The sequence below is a fragment of the Protopterus annectens genome, chromosome 4.part1 (genome assembly GCF_019279795.1).
Source record: "Protopterus annectens isolate FY-2018-M chromosome 4.part1, PAN1.0, whole genome shotgun sequence".
NCBI lineage: Eukaryota > Metazoa > Chordata > Ceratodontiformes > Protopteridae > Protopterus > Protopterus annectens.
In genome coordinates this window covers 476,396,747-476,420,114 of record NC_056734.1, presented here as the reverse complement: position 1 = coordinate 476,420,114, position 23,368 = coordinate 476,396,747, and the positions used below count along the sequence as shown (strand labels likewise).

The window sequence follows — 23,368 nt, the reverse complement described above, 5'->3', positions numbered from 1 at the left end:
AGAGATCCTTAAGCAGAGGGGCGACTGGAAATCCCTCTCCCCTTCTGAGGATGAGTCGGTATACCTGGAGGCATTTGGCTCTCGCCCCTCCACCTCTTGGGTGTCTCCTCCTTTAACCTGCTCCTGGGTGTTGTAAGTCGAAAGGTGTGGGACTTTCCAGAGTCAGTGGACCCTGTTCCGAGGAGGCCAAACAAATTCATTACATCCCCAGAGGATAGACACTACTTAACAAAGGGAGTTCCAGTATATGCGATGGTGGTGTCAGTGGTCACAAAGAAGGAGTTAGCTGAAACTTCTGCATCTGTTCATCCACTGAACAAGGAGTCTCGTACGATGGACAGATATGGTTAGCGTATGTTCTCCTCAGCAGTCTTTACCCTATGGTTGCTGAATTACTTCTCATTTCACCCGACTTCAGAGGGATTTCCTTGAAGAACTAGGAGATACCCTACAAGGTGCTACAGTCCAGGGTTTATCAGATAAGATAAATTATCAGCCTGCGACTAACCTCAGTTCCGAACTCCTCCATGCGCCTCATCTTCTACGCAGCTGATGGAGCAAGCAGGGCAGCAGGCACAGGAATAGCTCTTAGGAGACATTCCTAGATGCACCTTTGCGAGTTTGTTGAACCCTTCAGATCTTCCTTTATTGACACCTCTTTTGATGGCTCGTCCTTGTTCAGGCCGAAAGTAAAAGAGACTCTCACCAGGAGCCAAGAAGATGGCAAGACTCTATCTGCCGTCAGAGTGCATTTTTCAGATCTGCCAGATCTTATCCTAAAGGTCAAAAGAGTGGAACAATTAGGTTCTGGAAGTCCAAAGGAGTCTTGTCGGACACTCGTGGTGATCTTTCCCCCAGGGGCAGAGGGGGGGAATAACAATGGAAGACACCATCCACACTGCAGAGTGGGTCTGCAAAATCAGGGCGACAGAGATACGTTCTCCAGTCAGCCCTTCTAGCTCTCCTGAAAGGAGGCCCGACTCTCCACCTCTGGAGGCAGTCGGAGGAAGACTATCACTGTACCCAGAAGCCTGGCTACAATTGACTCAAGACAAATGGGTACAGTCCATTATATCCAGGGAATACAACATTTCTTTCCACTTTCCACCTCATCCGTCAAAGTCTATCCTAGACATTCCACCTGGTCAGAGGGATCAAGCAACCCTAAAAATTCAAAGTTTGTTAGAAAAAAGTCATCCAAGAAGTCCCTGCAGACCAGATCGGATCTGGAATTTACTCAAGGTTCTTTTTAGTTCCAAAAAAGACTGGGGACTGGAGACTAGTATTGGATCTCAGCAGACTAAACAAGTCGGTAAAGAAAGCAAAGTTCCAGATGATAACACTGCAGCCTATACTCCCTTTTCTGGGACAAAACAATTGGATGTGCTCTTTAGATCTTCCGGATGCATACTACCACATAAAGATAGACAGGTCTCCAGAAGATTTCTACACTTCCGGCTGGGAGCCAGTCACTATCAGTTCAGAGCTCTGCCCTTTGGTCTCACTACAGCCCCCAGAGTGTTTACCAAATGCATGGCAGTAGTCACAGCTCATCTGACACATCAAGGATTCCAGGTGTTTCCATATTTAGACGACTGGCTCCTGATTGCCACCACCAAGCACCTACTAATCAGAGCGAGGGACGCCACCATCCATCTCTGCTCAGACCTAGGCATTGCTATAAATACAGAAAAATCTGCCTTGTTGCCATCACAGCATATTACCTTTATAGGTGCAGAATTAAACACAAATGACATAGTAGCAAAATTGCTTCAAGAGAGAATACAAATGCTACACAGTCAAGTGTCTGTCCTACTCAAGAAGAAAAAGTTACAAGCAAAATTCGTCCTCAAGGTCTTAGGCTCAGTGGCAGCGATGATAACACTAGTACCATTGGCACGACTACACATGCGGATATTACAGTGGCTACTCTTCGCTCAGGGGTCCATACAGGAGTTACCATACCTCACGAGATTCTCATTACGGATGCCTGCAAGAGGGACCTACTATGGTGGCTTCAGTCCACTCAGGTAACGATGGGCAGACCATTTGTACTTCCCCAACCTGTCACTACAGTAACCACAGACATGTCCCAGATAGGGTTGGGGGGGCATTATCTGGGACAGACTGTCCAGGGGGTTTGGAAAGATGATGAGTAACATTTGCACATCAATGTCCTAGAGATGAGGGCAGTGCTTCTGGCATTGTAAGCATTTCAGAGCTCTCTTCCCATGGGGACTATTGCAATTCAGACAGACAATATGTCAGTGGTATGGTATATCAACAAACAGGGGGGAACCAGATCCTATCCCCTATGTCGAGAGGCTCAGAGAGTTTGACAATGGGCAATTTCTTCTCATCGCTTTCTGTCGGCAATGCACATCCCGGGGAAATCCAACGTAATAGCAGACAGGCTAAGCAATTCTCATGCCTTACAAGTGGTCCCTGAATCAGGAAGTTGCGAATCAAATTATTTGCAAATGGGGCTAGCCTTGCTGCGACCTTTCTGCCACTCTATTCAGTGCCAAATGCAGCAACTACTTTGCCCTCATTTCCCCTCCGGGAGAGGCACCAAAGGATGCACTCGTCCACAATTAGCCACCTGGACTTTTTTATGCTTTTCCCCCATTTCCATTGATTCTGAAGGTTATTCAGAAAGCCAAGTCACTGAGTCGCAGGTTGATTCTCATTGCTTCTTATTGGCCTCGTCAGATATGGTTCCCATTCCTTTGGCCCCACCTTCAGGAGGACCCATGGATACTGGGCCCAGTGCTGGATCTACTGATGCATCAGTCAGGAACGCTTCATCCTGCTCTCCAGACCCTCAAGCTGACAGCTTGGTTACTCCACTTCCAATCTTAGCCAGGCTTCCAGAATTATCCACTGCAGTACGTCACATTCTGGTTTCCTCACACAAAAAGATGACTAGGAAACTTTACACAAGCAAATGGAGGAGGTTCTCTTGTTGGGCGGACAAAAAACACATAGATCCCTTTACAGCCCCTAAACCTGCAGTTTTGGAATTACTAACAGAAGTCTTTGATCAAGGGGCAGCAGCGGCTACGAGTACAATTAGTTGCTGTATCAAATTATCATGTGGGAGACCTTGGATCCAATGTAATGTCTCATAGATTATGCAAAGCTTTCCTCAGGGGTACTTTTCTATTAAGACCACCCTTAAGAGAACCCTCTCCTCCATGGGATCTAAATTTAGTATTATCATCCTTGATCCTTCCCCCTTTCGAACCAGCATCTTGTTCACTAAAATTCTTATCTCGGAAAACAGTCTTTTTAACAGCCATTACTTTAGCTAGGAGAGTTTCAGAGTTGCATGCTTTGTCTATCTGCCCTCCATATTTGATTTTCCATAAAGATAGAGTTTCCCTCAGAACAAAACCTTCCTCTTACCAAAAGTCTGTTCTGAAGCGAATTTAAACCAATCTATAGAATTGCTTGTGTTTTTTCCTAGCTATGGCAACATGATAGAATATAAGCTTCACCAGCCAGTTTGAGACGGAGGTAAACTAGACTAAAATGATAAAATTAAACTAAACTGCTAAGTTCATTTGCATACATATTTTAACTGACTTTAACACTACCCAAACTGTTTTGTACCTTTTATTAAAGTTCCATTAAAATATTTCCACTCTTCTTGCAGGTTATTCTCGGGCAGTACATTTGGTTATCCTTTGAACAAGTCTATCAGCAAGCATTGGAGCTTGGATGCGGCCTGGCAAGACTAGGACAGAAGCCTAAGAAAAATATAGCCATCTTCTGTGAGACCAGAGCTGAGTGGATGATTACTGCACAGGCTTGCTTTTTGCATAACTTCCCACGTAAGTAACCCATCCAACTAAAAGAAATGAGCATTTCTGTCTTAAAATGGCACAAGCATTTATACATGTATACATGGTGGTGCTGCGGTAGCATTGTCACCTCACAGTAAAACGCTGTCCGGTTCGATTCTCAGCTAGAGCGCCTTCTGCGTGGAGACATGCATGAATGGGCGTTCCTTTGTTGAAGGCTGTGCGTCAGGGCTGGTAACTCGGCACGTAAAAATCAACTACCAATCATTAGTGGACCGGAGTTCCGCTGTGGCGACCCCTAACCGTGAAAAGCTGAAAGACACAAACAAACAAACCTTGCAAGCTTTTGTTTTATGGTATAACGGTCTGAAAAATAGTGATGCTGAAGTGTATGAGTTGCAGTTCACTCAGCTGATTAGTTTTTAAATATTTTCTTTGATGGCTAGATATGCAAAGGTTATAACAAAGTTTTATTAGATGTGTATTTTTGACAGTACTTTACTGTTAAGATTATAGAACTATTTGTAAAGTGCAACTTTGGGACATAGAAATTCAGAAACAGACCCATAATTATTTGTTAAATGAAATTTCTCTGACAGATAGTAAGATCAAAAAATAAGATTTTATTTTTTTAATACAAGGGGTAAGCTCCCCTCCACCTTACGTATCCCAATTCCACAGTCGAACAACAGTGTACAAGAGTTAGTATTTGCTGTAACTGACTGTCAGCAATATTTTCTTTGTGGTATTTTTATCAGACAAATTATCTTGGAAAATTTATCATGTTCCTATCCATCTAATGGGTGGGTCTTTCATTGCTCATTGTTCTTGTAAATAAATCTCCACACTCAAATTCATAGATCACAACATTTAGCATCAGCATTCATTTGGTTAAGATATTTGTTGTTAATCTCTGCAGTTCTTTCTGCTGTTTGGATTGTATGGAGATACTTTATACAGTCATTTTAGAAAAAAAAATGCATATTTAGTGGCACGTTGTGAGCAAAGTTATATACTTACCATAATGCTAAACCCGTGTTGTCTTGTTTACTTCCGATTCAACCTTTGGGTTTTTGCATCTGATCTTGGGACATTTTAGAGGCTGTGGATCCAGGGCTTTGAATCCTGTCCTACCTGTAATTCCTTCAGTTCCCCCAAAATACCGCCTGCTTATAATCAGAAAATTATTCAACAATCAGCATATATAGGCTAGTCTGTAAGACTGACTAACACTTGGCCATAAAATGAAAAATAGCAATCAAAAGCTGTTCTAGGAGAAGGTCCCTGATCAGATCCATCTGTTTAAAAGGAGCACCAGATGAAAATTTCAGAAGGGAGGCAGACAGAGTGATGTTTAACGGAATGAAAACAAAACAACACAGATGTTGCATTATGTACTTAAAATAACTTTTGTATCTGATGGTGTGTGTTTTTCTCCGATTCAACCTTTGGGATAGATTCCCAAGCTATTAAAAACACCTTGGTAGTATCAAGAAAGGATCTTCTTGAGAATGGTGGAGCCAAAGGATGCATATTGTCTGGACCGAACATCCAGCTTGTAATGAAACACAAACAAGTAAACAGTCGACCAAGCAGCTGCAGCACATATGTCATCAATAGGAACTTTACTCACAAAGGTAGCAGAAGTATCTGTAGCCCTTGCAGCTTGAGCCTTTATTTATTTTTTTTTTTAAAGATAGCTTGTGTTAGACAAAGGTTATGCAATCCAAAAGCCACTTAGGTAGAGTAACCTTTGATAAACTTTGGCCCCATTTAGCTTTTGAGAAGAGAACAAACAACTTATCAGATTTCCTAATATTCTTAATCCTGTGTAAATATAATCTGAATTATTTGTGAACATCTAGTAAATGTAAGTATAGTGTCCTTTACTAGAAAATTTTTGGGAAGAATACTGGCAGATTGCTTATCTGGTTAAGATATATTTCGGATGATACTTTTGGTAGAAAAGTGGGATTCATGGGATTCATTCTCAAAGACACTTTTTTTTTTTATTTAAAATCGTATTGGGGGTTTACTGGATAGTGCTTACAATTCAGAAATTCTCCTTGTGAAACTAAGTGCTACCAGAAAAAATGGTTTTCCAAGAAATGAATTTTAAATCCACTGTGTTGTTGGTTCAGAAGGGGGGGGGTGAGTTAAGGCCTGTAACATGTCCCATGTAGGAGTTGTGTCCCTAATAGGGGGCATCACTAAAAAGATTCCCTTTAAAAAGACCATAGAAATCATTAGTTAAGCTATGGGAGTTTGATTGTGTCCAGTGTAGAAGCTGGAATTGGCTGCTAGCTGAACCTTGATTGTTGAAAACCTAGAGCTGTTTTGGAAAAGGTCTGATAAGAAGTCCATGATAGAAGGAAGGGGTGCTGAGAAAGGGTCTGTTCCCGTGGAAGATGCCAAAGTAGAAAACCTTTTCCATTTGCTAGTATTCTGCTTTTGCAAAGCTGATAGAATGTGAGCCACCAATGTGGATAGTCTGGCATCTCTGGCCATAGTTAGAATTGGAGAAACCATGCAATTAGCTTCAAGGTCTTTAGTTCTAGGTGAGGTTGCCTGGATGGGTGACTTAGGAAGTCTGGAGGGTGATCCAGCATCCAGGGAGGGTGTACTGGATGAGGCCAAGAGAAGGGGAAGCAAACTTGCTGGGGTCAAAAGGGAACAATGAGGATTACTCTGGCCTTGTACCCTCTTGTTTTCTGATTGAATTTTGTTTTCGATGGTATGGGAAGAATGTGTACAGAAGACCTGAGGGGCCAACTTTGGAGTAAAGCATCCCTTGGTGATTGAGCCTGTGTAACAGCTGCACTTGTTTAGGTATGAAACAAAAATATCACAGCAAGGTTGCCCCAGTGGGTAAAAATGTAAGTTGCCACTGTTTGATTGGGGGACCATTCATGAGTCAAAAATATGGACCTCCTCAACTTTTTCACTAGAACATTGGAAGTCCCCAGTATCTGCTTTGCTATGACAGTGATGGGAAGACATTGCCCATTGCCACACTCACATGGCTTCCCAGCAAAGTGGATATGAGTGGGTACCAGGCGTCTGCTATTTTGTCTGTCTGGATAAAAATTACACCTTCAGGAAGGGAGTCCTGAAAAGCCTGCAGTGCCAGGAGGACTGCTGTCATCTTCAAGATGCTGATGTGAAGATTAGCCTCCAGGTATGAGCAAGAACCATATCAGGATCCTTCCATTCCCAGTGCATCAACAGATCTGTGAGGTTATCAGTGAGTGGCACCACCCAAGAGGCAGATGAATAAGCTCCAAAAGCCTTGAGGAACACAGACTCCTCAGGTGAGGGCAACACGGTGGGCCCAGCCCCCTTGTTGTTTCATCAATTCTAGGATATCACCAAAGGTGGTGATTTCCAGAGGGGATCATGGGGACCTTTCACCATCATCCAAGTCTGTGTCTTCTGTGACTTACTCTGGGATGGACTCTAAATGTATTCGATTATACGTCTTTTTCTTAGGAGTCTGTTTTGGGTGGGCTTCCAGAGAAAGTCAGAATTATATTGGTGAGCATTCCCAAGGCTGATACTGATTGTCCCAGTCTGTCTGGACATGCAAAGTCAAAGACAGAATTCCGTAAGGATTGGGAAGGAGCTGAGGGTAATAGATACCTCTTCTCTTGGTCTGGCAAGAACTCTTTCATATGCTTCAAAAGCTGAGGCTGCAGTCACAGCCAAAGAGGCAACCCTCCAATCTGAAAAGGAGATGAGGAACATCCTCTGCTGGAACTCCAAGGCTGACATTGGAGCCAAGCTATCAAAAACTGAGGTCCTGAGAGGCAGAGACTGATCTGAAAACTTTGGAGCCGACTCCATCCCTCGAGTCCTGGTCCCAAGGCTTCATTTCTGAGACTTATCCCAGTTTGATAAAATCAGAGTTAAGAGTAAGGGATTCCACTACAATTGAAGTCAGTAGGTGCTTCATGAAGGCTTGGACTTGTGGAAATCTGATCTGAACCGTGGCTCAGAATCGGAGAAGCTAATGGAGGGGAATTGGACATATACCTGGCATGCCCAATGTGGATGGCATCAGAAGAACCCCTAGTTAGATCTGCAGGAGTGGGAGGATCCTGATATGGTTCTTGGTCACACCTGGAGGTCAGTCTTCACATCAGTAGCTTGGAGATGCCTGCAGTGCCAGAAAGTCTGTTCGCATCATCCTGTTGACCAATTTCATAAGACTCCTCAGCGACTAGAAGGACCTCAATGAAGAAGCCACTGAAGATGGTTTGGAGGAATGCCTCTTCTCCAAAAAGGTGAATGGAGCCTAGGACTTGCCGGCCCTAATGAGAAACAGGGAGGAAGCATAGGTGATTTTGACCAGAATATTCATGGGATCCAACTTTCTGTGAGTTTGCAATGATAGATCAAAGATTTCTGATAGATCTGGGACTCACTTCTTTGGTCTCTCCAATGTCTTTGCATATTTTTCTCTCTCTCTCTTTCTCTAGGTCCTTAGGCCTCTACTTCATCTTAACTGGTTTAGGTCTTTTGATTAGCTGGAGAAGTCAAAGAGTGCTGAGATGAACAGAAAAGGAGGAAGTCTGAATCGTGGGCTCCATCTGGGCAGGAATCGATCCTTTCAGCACCAGCTTGTTCGTACCACCTTGTAAAACACTGATACCAAAGGAAGCACAGCCTCACAGTCTGCGTCCTTGTGTGCTGCCGTCCGATAGTACATACAAAGAAGGATGGTTCTGGGATGGGATCTTGTGGTCATACACCGTACACTTAAAACCTAGACCGTGTCTGCCATAGTCAATGAAAAGAACTTAACTACTCCTGCAAAGAAAAAAATGCCAAGTAAAAGGAAAAAAAAATAGACAAGAGTTAAGGAGTACAGCACAAAACCCACAAAACTGCTCTCTCTCTTATTTTATATATATATATATATTTATATAATCATGTATTCTTTTGCCATTTGTGTAAGAGAGTTTTTGCAGTTAGACGAACTGGAGAGACTCTGTGGATTTGTTGCTGCTGCTGTGTGGGTCTGCTGAAGGCTTTTGTTTTCTTTGGTAGTGTAGAGCATTTGGAGGGCACAGTATGGTTCTCTGGGATGTAGTTCTGCTTTTTATTTCAGCCAGGTGGATGAACCATGTTGCCTGAAAGTCTTTTGTTTCTAGAAAGTTGGCTGTGGAGTTTAAATTTAATCACAGGTGAATAATTTGACTAAAATGTTTTGTTGGGGCGCTATGCTCAGATTGTACTTTATGTTGCATCCAGTAGGATTTTTATGGCAGAGTCCTCTTTGGTGACATTCTTATTTGAAAGACATTTGAAACTGTTGAGGTTTTGTTTTCTGAACACATGCTGCTTGCACTGGACTTTGTATGATTTTATGTCATCTGCTGCCCTTTTATAAACTTTTGTTTAGGCAGACATAACATTTAGTTATGATGCACTGCTAGATTCGTTATTGCTGCTTTTGGATATGTTTGATTCCTTATCCAGACCATCCATAATGATGTCAAGGAACAACTTTTTGTTAAACACTTCTTAATTTGTTTAATAGTCAACAGTAAACAAACAGAAATAACTTAATTTTTTTTTTCTTCATTAACATTTCAGTGTTTAGTAGAGCATTTCACTTTTTGGTGCTTGCTTTGATACCTTCCAAAAACTTAACCATACATAACTTAACTGGATATCTGTAAGTTCACGGCCTTTACATTCTTTGCCTTTGATATGCTTTTCCATAATCTGTCACAATTTTATTGCAGTAAAGTTTCACTTAAACTTCAATCATTAATAAGTAAAAGATACATTTATTTCCTGAAAGTTTCTAACAGTCCCAAAGTCAATTATCTTCTATAACTCACATGAGCCCCCAGTTGTTTCACAGTGAAGCTTCCAAGGTTACTATTTGGGTTCCTAAATTCACCGGCAGTTTCTTTTCTGCTTTCTGTATGTTCCACGTCATCCATTTATTTGTTGGAACCATCTGAAATTGCTATACGTGAGTGATTTTTTTTAGCTACTAACATTATCAAGAACAGCATTGCACTCTGTAATTACACTGAATATGTTTTTCCCATTACATTAACGTGAACTGTTTTGTAAGGTGCAGACCTGTTTGCAGGATCCTCAATATTGAATGGTGCTGCTAATTCATATTTAGGTGTGGCTTAACATGAACAAATACGGAAAATGTGTTCCCTTTCCCTCTTACCCAGCATGCCTTGTTCACATCCTCAACAGAGACATTTAGGAATATATTCCTTAACCTCAGAGTAGAAAAGTATTTGCGCAAATGGTTCTATGTAACTATTTTAAAATGTCAAGATTTAGTGGTATTACTGCACAAAAAAGTGAAGCATGTGTTTGTTTCAGTCTCCACCTCTAACAGTTTGACTACTCTTCTCTAAGGTTATTCACTTTCTTTACACTAAACTTATTTAGTGCTATATTTGGTCTGTGAAACTAACATGTTTATGATTGTAGGTATCGCCTTTTGCCTGCAATACTGAAGAGACAATTTGTGGCAGAGCTATTTTTGACAACTCCAATAAGCCTATATGTCACGATACAGTTAATCAGTCATTCATATTCCGTTTGCTAATATCATGGTAGTTTATATTTTTGTTGCAGACAAGTTCACTGGTTATCATTCCATTTAATTTGTTTCAAAAACTACTTCTGTTTCCCTGTCTGTACAACCGTTTAAGCCTATTTCTTCTGGTATTCTCTACAGACTTTCACTCTAGGTAGCAAATAATTTACCAAGATTTGCATCTTTATTGTGCAAGAGCTTGTAAGTTTTCTTTTGATATATGATTGATATATATGATTGATCTAATACAGTGCCTAGTAGGCATATCTATTAAGTCTGCCCTCTTCTTTTGTAGCAGCTTCCATACTATATCATACATTACTTTGCATTACATCATACTGTAGCCCAGGATATGGTCTTAATCCACTCCATTCTTTCACCTGCATTAATTTATCCTGCAATACACTAGACATGCCCCCTTCTCAATAGAACTGTGAATCGTTTTCCTTACTGATTAGAGGAAATTACTTAGCATGTCACCTTGAAATGCTTGAGATGCATATGGTAACAGAGGTTAAAAAAAAGGACCTTTCTGATCAGTCACCAAACATATTTTCCATCTGTGAAAGTCCTTTGTTAATCTGTTCTGAGTTTTGAAATATTTTTCTGATTTGTTTAAGGTGTTCCCCAGCCAAATTCCGTAAAACTTCATATATTCATCCTTCCATAAGTAAGCAGAATCCTTCCGTAATGTCAGTTAAGGGGTATAGTTCTCTCCCAAATCCCATTTTTTTTCCTTTTGTTTGCCTTATAACCAGAGATCTCTCCAAGTTCATGTAACCTATCAGGTAACCTACTATCATCCTTGTCTGAGTTAGTCAGGTATGCAAGTATGTCATCCACAAACAATGACATTTCAAACTCTTCATCTTTTGTTTAACAACCTTTCAAATCAGATCTCATAGCTAATGTAGATAGTGTCTCTAAATGTCAAACCAAAAATACAGGTGACTGTGGATAATCTTCTCTGGTTAACCCTGGTGTTAGGTTCTGAGTAAATGGACTTTAACATCTTTGTAAATTCTGATTTAAAAAATATATATATATTTAGTAGGTAAAGTCTGCATTGAGTAATGTCATTCTTCTCTATCAAAAGCTTCTATGAAATGAGATTTAACTACAGCCAATGGTTTCAGTACCTTCTAAGAGTCAGTATGGCAGTGTTTAAAATATTATCAGGTATTTCATTTCCATTAACAAAGCCACAGTAATTACTGTCCACCAGCTTTGGTATTACTGTAGCCCATCCTGCTTACCGAAGTAGCCATAAATAATTTGTAATCCTTGTTGGATACTGATGGAGTACTCAGATCCATAACTTCCTGTGGTATCACCATCACCACCGTATCTGTTCTTGTCATAGGAATATGTTTAGCCTTTAACATCACATTATAAAGCTGCATTAATTTAGATTATACCATGATCCCCCCAAAACGTGCACGCTGATTGGCCAGCGTGCCCGTTGTAAATCGAGTTATACTAATGGAAAAAGGTCCGGTCGCCCGGACTTTTTTCCATTAGTATAACTCTTTAAACACTGTCTCGCTATGTTAAATGGGTTTAACATAGAGACAGCTTTAAAATAAGCAACGGAGATCTCCGTTGCTTATTTTAAAGCTGTCTCGCTATGTTAAACCCATTTAACATAGCGAGGCAGTGTTTAACGAGAAAGCAAGATCTCCGTTGCTTTTTAGTCTCGCTATGTTAAATGAGTTTAACATAGCGAGACAGTTTAAAATAAGCAACGGAGATGTCCGCTGTTTATTTTAAAACTGTCTCGCTATGTTAAACTCATTTAACATAGCGAGACATAAAAGCAACGGAGATCTTGCTTTCTCCGTTGCTTTTGCTCAACTCTGATGTACCGCGCAGCGCGCAGTACATCAGAACTGCCGCGGATGCCAAGACATCTGCGGAAGGGCAGTAAACAGGCATTATACTATGCCATTATTTAAGAAAAGTAATAGTTTCTTTTCTTAAATAATGTCATATAATAGCAATAACCACTTCTGGGTGTGGGTAATGCTAAATTTACCCACTGTTGGCTTTGTTTGGTCCTCGGGCTTCGCCCTCGGGACCAAACCACGCCAACCGTGGGTAAATTTAGCATTACCCACACCCAGGCGTGGGTTATTGCTATATGATACCTCTTCTTGTTGAATATTCTAAAATTCATTTGGGCGGCTGTCACTTGCTTATATATACACACTTTTTTTTTCAATTTAATTTATCCTTTATAATGTAAGCACAATCACCCAACGAGTAAACCAGCCGTCAATAAACAAAGTCTTAAGTAAAACAAAACACAATATGGCAGCAGGAAGCACGGCACTCATAAAAACATCCAACGAAGATAGTAAATACGTTCAGACACTTCAATAAAATATTTGCAAGTCGGTAAGCACTTTCACCAAACAAACATTGGCTTCATCAGGCCGTAATGATAGTAAAACACACAGACATACATCATATATAGTCATATGATTAATTAGAATAGTTTATATTCACCAATAACATGATCTAAAGCAATACCCATTTACATAAACCAGTTACTTGCATTCAGATGACATCATATTTTAAAGGACAAGATCCCTTTCAATATAAACATTTTACAGATAAATTTTAAAACATGAAATAAAAACAAGACCTATATTTAACTATACCAACTGGCAAATACATCCTTTCTAGGTAACCCCCTCTTATCAAGTATCGGTCTAATAGAGACCGTACTATTCAAACCGGATCCTTTATCAGCTCTCAACTTAAGGATCCATCTAAGTTCTGCCTCACTAATTCTATTCTCAATATTCCCCAACCTAGCACTCACTTGCAGGACTTGTATAGCCCTAAACTTAAAATGGTGAATTCGATCACTACCTGTCACATATCTAGCAAAGGCATTTGTAATATTGCCCATTTGTATGCTATAAGAATGTTCCCTCATATGCTCTTTAAGGGTGCAATCTGTTTTCCCAAAGTAAAATCTTTTATAGCACCCACAATGTGCCACATCTACCAAATGCTTTGTTGTACATGTTGCCCTTACATTAAACTTATATCTCTTGTCAAAATCAGGATGTACAAATGTACCATCACTGTCTATCAGGCCACAGAAATTAAATGAGCCACATGGGTAAGTCCCATATTCCTTCTCACATGTTGTATTCCCTTTATCTGGATAACATAACATTATTTTAAGTGACTTACCTTTCCTAAATCCGAACATGGGAGTCTCCCCCACCACTGTACCAATTTTTTCATCCATCATCAAAAGATGCCAGTGGCTCTGAAATACTTTCTTAACAGCATTAACATTACGTGTATATGCCATTGAGACTTTAACCCTTCCCATAGCATTGTTAGAACTTCCATTACCTCTTCCTGTGGTGCCAAGGGGTTTAAGGGTATTGAAGATGCCTTACGTATGGCATACAATACCTGGAGCTCCTTACTAGATGGCAAAACATGAATCTAGAAACCAGTTTTGGATATATGCATTTAATGAATGAGTTTTTTAGACCCGAGGAAGACGACTTGATAGCTGCTGTAGGTGAGCAGCAGGAGGTGTTATATGCCTCATATCCATTAGGAGTAACTGACAAAGCTATTGGAGAGGTCGTTGATAGTGTGTCAATGTACGATAGAAGGCTGTTTAGTCAAAAGAAAAAGAGACTGGACAGAGATCTGACAGATTTTAAGAAGGGACATATCTTTTCATGGCCAAATGAAGATCATAGGGCCTCTCGAGAGGTGTCTCAGACTGATGCAAATAAGGCATCTTCTGTAAGAAATGCCGCTGGGCCTAGAGTGTCACCTGTGACTGATAATGGGGTAAATAATCCTTCATTTGAGGGTTGAGTGAGGGATTCCCTAATATTGAGGGTGATGTGGAGGTGCATATGCAATGTCTACAGGGTGTTCAGGTTGATACGGTGGATAAAATGCAGGATGTGGTCATGCAAAGGAAAGAGCAGACAGACCCTTTACATCAAGGGTTTGCTTGACCACCTTTTCCGATTCGGCAGAAGAGGGACAGAACCATGAGACGCTCGAGGAGTCGTGGGCGTACCAAGAGGAAAGGTCCAATGTGAGCTGTGAGTTATCCCACTATCAAGAAGATGTGGGAACCACACATGGAATGTTTTAGGAAATCGGTACTACATAGGAAAAGCATGCACCGAAGAAGGGTATTTAACAACATAATAAAAGGCTTAGGCATGAGAGTTTCTTGATTGCACAATGTTGAGCTAGACTACAGGGGTGGTCGTGAGACCCTTAGGCAGTCCTTGAGACATAGAGACTACAAGGACAGTGAGGTGGGTCCTATTTTGGTGGATGTTGATTCTGTGATAGAAGGGCAAGCTAAGCCATATTTTTCTTCTTTCCAGGGATTAGCTGTAACAGGAAGAGGTAATGGAAGGTCTAACGACTCTATGGGAAGGGTTAAAGTCTCGATGGCATATACAAGTAATGTTGATGCTGTTAAGAAAGTATTTCAGAGCCATTGGCATCTTTTGATGATGGATGAAAAAATTGGTAGAGTGGTGGGAGAGACTCCCATGTTCAGATTTAGGAACTGTAAGTCACTTAAAATTATGTTATGTTATCCAGATAAAGGGAATACAATATGCGAGAAAGAATATGGGATTTACCCATGTGGCTCATGTAATTTCTGTGGCCTGATAGACAGTGATATTACATTTGTACATCGTGATTTTGACAAGAGATATAAGTTTAATGTAAGGGCATCATGTACAATGAAGCATTTGGTATATTTGGCACATTGTGGGTGCTGTAAAAGATTTTACTTTGGGAAAACAGATCGCACCCTTAAAGAGCATTTGAGGGAACATTCTTATAACATACGAATGGGCAATATTACAAATGCCCTTGCTAGATATGTGACAGCTTGTGATCAAATTCACCATTTTAAGTTTAGGGCTATACAAGTCTTGCAAGTGAATGCTAGGTTGGGGAATATTGGGAATAGATCTAGTGAGGCGGAACTTAAATGGATCCTTAAGTTGAGAGCTGATAAAGGATCCGGTTTGAATAGTACGGTCTCTATTAGACCGATGCTTGATAAGACGGGGTTACCTAGATAGGATATATTTGCCAGTTGGTATAGTTAAGTATATGTCCTGTTTTTATTTCCTGTTTTAAAATTTCTCTGTAAAATTTTTATATTGATAGGGATCTTGTCCTTTAAAATATGATGTCATCCGAATGCAAGTAATTGGTTTATGCAAATGGGTATTGTTTTGGGACATGTTATTGGTGAATTTAAACTGTTCTAATTAATCATATGACTATTATATGATGTATGTCTGTGTGTTTTACTATCATTACGGTCTGATGAAGCCAATGTTTGTTTGGTGAAAGTGCTTACCGTCTTGCAAATATTTTATTAAAGTGTCTTAACGTGTTTACTATCTTAGTTGGATGTTTTTATGAGTGCCGTGCTTCCTGCTGCCATATTGTGTTTTGTTTTACTTAATTTATCCTTTGTTGATTTGATTAGTCCCACTAGGCGAGTGACCTCATACACCTGACTCTTAAAAGCCTCCTTTAACCCTTCTTAAGTATTTGGTTCCATTAATATTCTAGCATCCATCTGATTAATTGTTTGTATCCTCATTGCTTGTCAGAACTCCCTTATTTTCTGCTTCCATTCATCCCTTTGTATTTGTGCTTTGTATACTTACAGATGTTTCCTAAAGTGTTCTGTTATCATTCACTATTAATTCTTCCAGTAACTCTGTGCTGTATTGTCTCAGCATTCCTGCCAAGGTCTTTTGATAATCTAGGGAATACATGTTTTTCCTGTTATTACTGTGGCAATGTTACTAACAAGTGAGATATCCTTCCAGGGATAGCCATGCATCCTGTCAAGATAATAAACTGTAGGTGTCTTTTTCTTGTGTCGTATGCCCAACATATGACCAAAGCACACTAAGTATTTAAAGTATATGAAGGAACGTACAGGTATGAAAAACCTCAGAACTTTCTTACCTAAAGTCTGAACATTGCACCTGCATTCCATGTTGGTCTGTCAGACATACAGTTGTTACTGGTTACATTTGTTTAGGCAGATAAGTATCTCCATAGGGGAATATTTTTCTTTTTAATAATTTTTGACTCATCTTTTTTCATGTCTTCCAAGAGGAGGAAAATCTGATTATGAGAGACAAACTACCTTACAGGGAAAATCATGCTATTGCTTATTTTGCCTAGTTGCCAGTCATAAAGTTTTATTATTTGCCAGTCCTTTTGTAAGACTTTTGGGAGCAGTTTGTTCTCCCTTAAGGATTATCTTGAAAATCAGACTAAGGAAGCTTGAGCAAGCTAGGATGGAATCCATTAATTCCCACCCAGATGTCCCACATCAGCTGAAAAAGAAGCTTAAGAAAATCAAATCTGATACTTCAGTTCTCTAATCAGACCCAGCCTTCTCATCTGTACCGCTTGAAGATTCCTCAGCCAGTCCAGATGCATTAGCTGTTCCCTTTGCTTGTGACCCCTTCAGAAGCCAATAAGGTGCTGCCTGTTAGTATGTCCAGCCTGTTTGATCAGATTTGTCTGCTGTGAAGTGTGAACCAAAGGCTGATTATTTCAGAAGGAACTGATGCCATTCCTTATATACTGGTCCTTGAAGTCGTCACAGGTTCTCTCATTAAGGTACGTCAGATGTTGGAGCCTTTTTTTGTTTGTTGTTTTAGTGCAAGCTCCTCTTCCCTCCATAACAAAAGGCATACGATTAAGCATACTTGGCCTTCTTCCTCTTCTGTTAGGGATCATCAGGAGGAGAAATATGATTTTTCACAATGGCTGTTTAAAACTTTAGCTTCTTTAAGTCCCCCCAGGTCTTTACTTATGCCCCTCCTCCTCCCTCTCTGAAGAGTCATAAAGATTCCTCTTCAAATGAGGAAGATTTGTTCTGAGGGAGATTTCTTGGCTTACTTCTGTCAGATTTATTCATCTGTTGTGTATGAGTAACACCAAATAGTGCCTTCCAAATCAAATCATGGAGGTAGAACCCTTTCACGTGGTTGAGGAACCAACAAAAAAAAAAAAAAAACAAACTCTGTGAAAAACTTCACCAGTCTAAGAAAAAAAACTAGAAGTGTCCATGTTGAAGTACCATATTCTCCAAAAGAATATAGTGGTGGAAAGATCCTTTGCAGTATCACACAACAGAAAGATGGTTAAAAATGAAACTTGGACTCAAAACTGCTTCTTCTCTGAAGATTTCTCTTTATATGTAAATAGTACTTTACATGCAGATGAGCATATCTGAGCAGCGCTCAAATGCCTGTAAAAGTACAACGTATGAATAAAGAAATGTCTTCGGACAAGAAGCAGTTTTGAGAGTCCTGATTTCATTTTAACAACCTTTCTGTTGTGTGATGCTGCAAAAGATCTTTCCACCACTACATTCTTTTGGAGAATGTGGTACTTCAACAGGGACACGGCTAGTTTTTTTTTCATGTAAGCCATGAGTTTTTAGACTGTTCTGTATGAGTCCGAAGAGGATTGATTCTTCCTTAGAAGGAATTTTCTTTGAGCACACAGTGTTAAGAATGTGTCAGTGTTTTCAGTGAGAAGGCAAGCACGTGTAAGACGTACAAAAAAGATATTACACTCTTGTTCACATGGGAGCTCCCAAAACGATCTGCCACCCATCCTGTACTGGAGACTTTGCAAGATACATTTATTACTGCTTCATTGAACTCTAAAACCCAGCCTTCAGCCCTTAAGAAGTCTAATAGTTTTTGTGAAGTCCCAAACTCTTGCAGATTTTAGTATAATAACTCATCTGACCCTGCTATATTTCACTGGAATCTGATAAGCCTCCTAAACTCCTGACTTCTACCAATGCTTTTCTTAATGATGAGGATAATAGTGCTATTCACAGGTTTGGAAAAAAGATTTATACCTCCTCTATTGAAGCTTTCCGGGCTCTCAACTGTCAGACACATATGACTAGGATGGTATTTCTTGTCTTTGTTGAAAACCACAACAGAAATGTCAGGAGATAGCTGTCTCCAGTTTTAAGGTAGAGGGCAAACTTCACTTCCTTGCTATTTGTGAAAAATAAAAAAAATCAGATGTGTAGGCCTGCCTGTATTCCTAGGTAACTGCAGCAGACTTACTTGGGCTTTTAGATGGCCCATGTGGTTCTCTGACTGATTAATTTCTTGTTTTTTTCATTCTCTGTTAGTCTGCATGTCCACTGTATGTCTGTGTGAGGTTATCAGGGGGCTTAATTGTCTTCTGAAATCCCAGAAGTGTGCCATATGTGAATTAGCATTCCTCCAGTGCTTGTGTATATGAACTTGTACACATGCACGCCACACACACATGGCATATGCACAAAATCTTGTAGCTACCTGTAAAAAAAAAAAAGAATAGTTGCAAGTGATTTTCTTTCAGAAATAAGGTTCAGAATACATTACAGTATATCCCATCCCCAGAGCTTATTGGACCTAACATTTCCAAGATGTAGAAGTGGGCCTTGACTCAAGTTGGTTAGATGGGTCTCTTCTTGAGCCTCTTCCGTGAACCCCACCTCATCTAAATCTGTCCCTGACCATATCCTTTGGGAAAAGGCTTTCATTCCAACTTGAATTCTTTACTAGATGGCAGATAGGTCTCTGCCTAATTAGGAGGTTTTGATTACTTGCCAGTTAAGCTCTCAGTTTTCCAGAAGACTGAAGACACCATTTAAGCATACTGGGTGTAGAGAAAGCAAAGTCTACTTTTTCTGCCTTTAAGCTTTCTTGCTTGTCTTAGGTACTTGGCTAGCACCATTCAGAAGCCAAACCCCACTGTCTTATGTGTGTATGTGTGTATATCCAAGGTTTACCTAGAGAGTGGCTCCCTACAGCTTTGCGGACAGGTCAAACACATCTTTTATTTGTTGCTTTCCTTTTTACTGCTGATCTTGAATCATCTAGCAGGTTATCTGTGAAACTGCCACCCACTGGAGAAAGGTGTAGGATCTGAGCACTTTGTATCAGTGGTTCTGGTGTTCTCTGATGGCAGAAGCTTGATGGAGTTGAACACCTCTGCATCCCTTTGTTGGGGTCTGGCTACAGCTTTCTTGCGTAGGGTTCTTGTGATGTGGAATGAGATAACTACTGGGATGTCCTTCCATTTCACTGTTGTAATAATCTTTACATTAGGGATCCCCTGCCAAGGGCAGCCAACATCTGACTAGTATACCAAACTTTTAGGTTGCTTTAAGGTACACCATATGTCACACGTATGCTTCTTGCATTGCATAGGGCATAAAGGTAACGTTCGGATATACCATAGTCAGAACTTCTTTGCCGCCAGTCTGAACGCCTTCACTTGATCGTCTGTCTGAATGCCTATTTCGTTGCTGGTTCAACAAACTGCTGCAGATAAGTGCCTCATTGGGTTTGTTTTTTTACTTATCTTTTTATTGTTGCTTGGGGGGGGGGGGGGGGGCTCATGTCATCCAAGAAGGGTAAATGCCAGTGTGGGAGACAGATCTTTTTTGGAGCTTTATCTTGCAAATCAGTGTCTTAAGCTGCTTGTAAAAGACAATGGCAGGTACTTCCCACTTCAAGGGACAACAGTCAGTGTAGAAGGTGGCCAAGAAGCCTAGGAAGGAATCTTCTGCTGTTCAGCGTCTGCCAGATGTCTCTCCTGTGGCGAGTAAATGCCTGGAGGTTCACCTGGCTGTGTTGTTGCATTCCTTTGCCATGACTGGGTTGGAGGCCGGCAAGGATCTGACTTTCAGCACGTCTGTGGAGGCTTTGCAGATGTCCGTTTGGGATGCTCAGGGGGAACCATGGCTGATTATTTCCAAAGGGCCTATGTGTGTTCCTCAGATATTGGTCAGAGAAGTCCCTACTACTTCCATTGAATGCCGTCCTGGGTCAGAGCCTTCCAGATTTTACAAGGCGGACGTCACATTGAAGAAAAAGCAAAAGACTAAACATTTCTCCTGCTCCTAAGAATCCACAGAGTGAATGTTAGGACTTCACTCAGGGTTTGTTTTAATGCTTTGATGGCATTGAAACCTCCTCAGGGAGTTTCTGTTCCAGACCCCCCCTTGGTCCTTTACTCCCCTGAAAAGACCCAGGGAACAGGACTTTTCTGAGAAGGAGCTGGATTCAGATGAGGAATCCCTTGCTTACTCTTGTCACATTCTTCTCCAGGATGATGGAGTTCTTTAAATGGGATTGTACATAAAAGATACTATGAGTTGCTGTAGATGGAGTCTCCTAAACCTTCTGCTGTTCCTCCTGTGTTGCCTGCCTTGTTGGATGCTTTTTCCAATGCTTTTAAGGCTCCAAACTCTCAGCTCCCAAGAAACCTGATAGATTTTATAGGGTGCTTGAGGACTACATATTTTTTTACAAGTATCCCACTGCTGACCCCTCAGTGGTGTCTGTAGCTTCAGACAAGCTGTCTCAGTTGCTTCTTCCTCCCAAGTTACAACCCTCTGATAAAGGTAGCAGAATCATGGGAAGGCTAGGCAAAAAGGTGTACACTTCTGTTACCTTGACTTTTAGTGCTGTTAATTATCAAACCCATATGTTCAGGTACTTGTTGGCTCTCCTATCCTAAGTTATATCTGATTTTCCAGATTCTGATGGATAACTTCTGCTCTTTCCCTGTTAGGGACTTGCTCCCAAGTGTCTCGTCATTCCATCAAGTGTAGTTATAATGCAGCCAATGTTTCCTCTAGGGCTGCTCCCTTTTGGGTCAGTGATGAAGAGGTATTCTTGGCTTCAGCTTCAACCTTTGCTTGATGATATTAAGGCTAAGTTGATGGATGCCCCTCTTGATAGTAAACACTTGTTTGGTGAATCTGCTGCTGCTGTGTTTAAGTCCTTTCAGGATAAGGGCAAGGGTTTACAGGAACTTAAACATGTTTGTTTCTCCTGTGCCTAAATTTCAATTACCCCAGTAAGCCAGCCTTTGTTTGCAGGCAATCTTGCCTTCTTGCTAAAGGCAGAAAGGGTGGCAAGCGGGCTCTTTCTGTTTAAGGCTACTCAGACGTCGGTGCCTCGGATGTCTCCTTTTCCAGCTAAACCAGGTGCTGTCTGACAATCCTGTTTCTTTCCAGCCACTTTCCTCTCTCTTTCTTTCTTTCTCTTCCTGTTTGGCTACAGATTGCTCAGGATTCCTGTCCATTATTTGTCAGGGGTATTTCATGGTTTGGCCCTTCCCCCTTTTATGGGTGTTCATCAGCCCCCCTCAGGAACAAATGTGTCTTCTTTTCAAAGTTGCTTTAGGAACTTTTGACTCCAGATACTATTCAAGAAGTGCCTGTGTCCCAAAGGGGGGGGGGGGGTTTGCTGCAGGATGTTTCTAGTACCCAGAAAAGCGGGTACTTGTACAACAATTCTAGACCTCTCTAAACACTTTTTTTCTGAAGGTGCCCTCCTTTTGACTGTTGTCCCTTCAGACTTTGTTTCCTCTTTTGCTTCCTCGGGCTTACACGGTGTCTCTGGATCTCAAGGATTTTTATCTGCATATTCCGATCCATCCCCTTTTCAGGAAAGCTTTGCATTTCAGTGTTGCTTTGTGACATTTTCAGCTCTCTGCTTTACCCTTTGGCTTTTCTACTAACCTATGGGTTTTCATGAAATGCCTTGCTCCTGTGATTGCTTTTTGCAGGATTCAGGGGGTCCAAGTGTTTCATTGCTTGGATGACCTGTTTCAGGCATCCTCTCCAGAGATCCTGTTGCAAAATCTTCATTTTGCCATTTATCTTCTGCAAAGCCTGGGGTGTACAGTAAACTTCAATAAGTCTTTTTGACTCCTCAGGACCATGTTTTTTTTCTGGGGTGCAGGATTCAGACTGTGCCTATTCGTGCATCCTTGCCTCCTTCCAAGGCCTTTGACACTCATTTCCTTCTTTCAAACTCTTCTTCCTCTGGCCTCTGCTACAGTGAAGGTGTTTCTGAGAGCTCTGGGATTCATGGCATCCACCGTATACCATTTGGCCAAACTCAACATGAGAAACTTTCAGTGGTTCTTGAAGTCAGTTTGGCTTCAACATGCTCATCCCCTAGAATTTGTAGTTCCTCTTCTACCCTGTCTCAAGAGAGAACTTCACTGGTGGATCCAGCAGTTTGCCTTTTAATCCAGGGGTCCCTTTTCATCCCTCTCTTTTCTTTCAGGAGCTGTTCACAGATGCTTCAGACGTGGGATGAGGAGCAGCTTTTGCCTCCTTAAAGGTGCAGGGGGTGTGGAAGTTCTTGAACATAAAGAGCACATCAGTGTCAAAGAGATGAGAGCTCTTCTGTTGGAGCTTCAGCCTTTTTATCCTCTTTTCTCCCCAGGACCTCTCAAGGTATTTACAGAAATACCAAAGTGATGTGGTATGTAAACAAACAAGGAAGAACAAGATCTTATATTCTTTGTCAGTTGGCACTCCTGGTGTGGGATTTTGCTGTCCAGTATCAAGTGACTCTTCAGGCAGTTTTTATTCCCTTAGGTCTAAAGATTGTGGCAGACATGAATGGATGCTTCGCAGGGATGTGTTTCTGGACATAGTCCACCAGTGAGGTACTCCTCAAGTAGATCTAATTGCCTCCCCTCTGAACAGACAAATTCCTCTATTTTGTGCCAGAGTCCCTGGTCCTGTGGTTTGGAAGGCGGATGCCCTCTCATTTTCTTGGAAGGGGATGTTTCTGTGTGCCTTTCCTCCCCTTCTCCTCATTCCAAAAGTCCTGTTCAAAATTCAAAATGATGTTCCCAAAATCTTGTTGGTGACTCTCTTTTGGCTGAGATAGCATTGGTTCCCTCTTCTTCATTAAGCCAAGGGCAATCATCCCAAGTTACCTTACAGGGTGTACCAACTCACACAGTACAGTACTGTACTGATGGATTTACTGCACATCAGCAAGTCAAGTGGCATCAAGTATTTGATCTAAGGAATCCTAACCTCTGCTGCAACATCAACAGATATTGAAGGGACAGGTATATCTTGCAGAGG

At 41.1% G+C, this 23,368-nt stretch overlaps 1 protein-coding gene across 2 annotated transcripts in view; it reads left to right on the top strand.

Annotated features, from left to right (window-relative positions):
* The window catches only part of ACSL3 (acyl-CoA synthetase long chain family member 3), a 943,201-nt gene that overhangs the window by 391,719 nt on the left and 528,114 nt on the right, over positions 1 to 23,368 (top strand). For both annotated transcript variants that reach the window (XM_044070290.1, XM_044070288.1), the window contains exon 4: positions 3,659 to 3,836. In XM_044070290.1, coding sequence (XP_043926225.1) covers positions 3,659 to 3,836 — 178 coding nt within the window. The remainder of the gene's footprint in view (positions 1 to 3,658; positions 3,837 to 23,368) is intronic.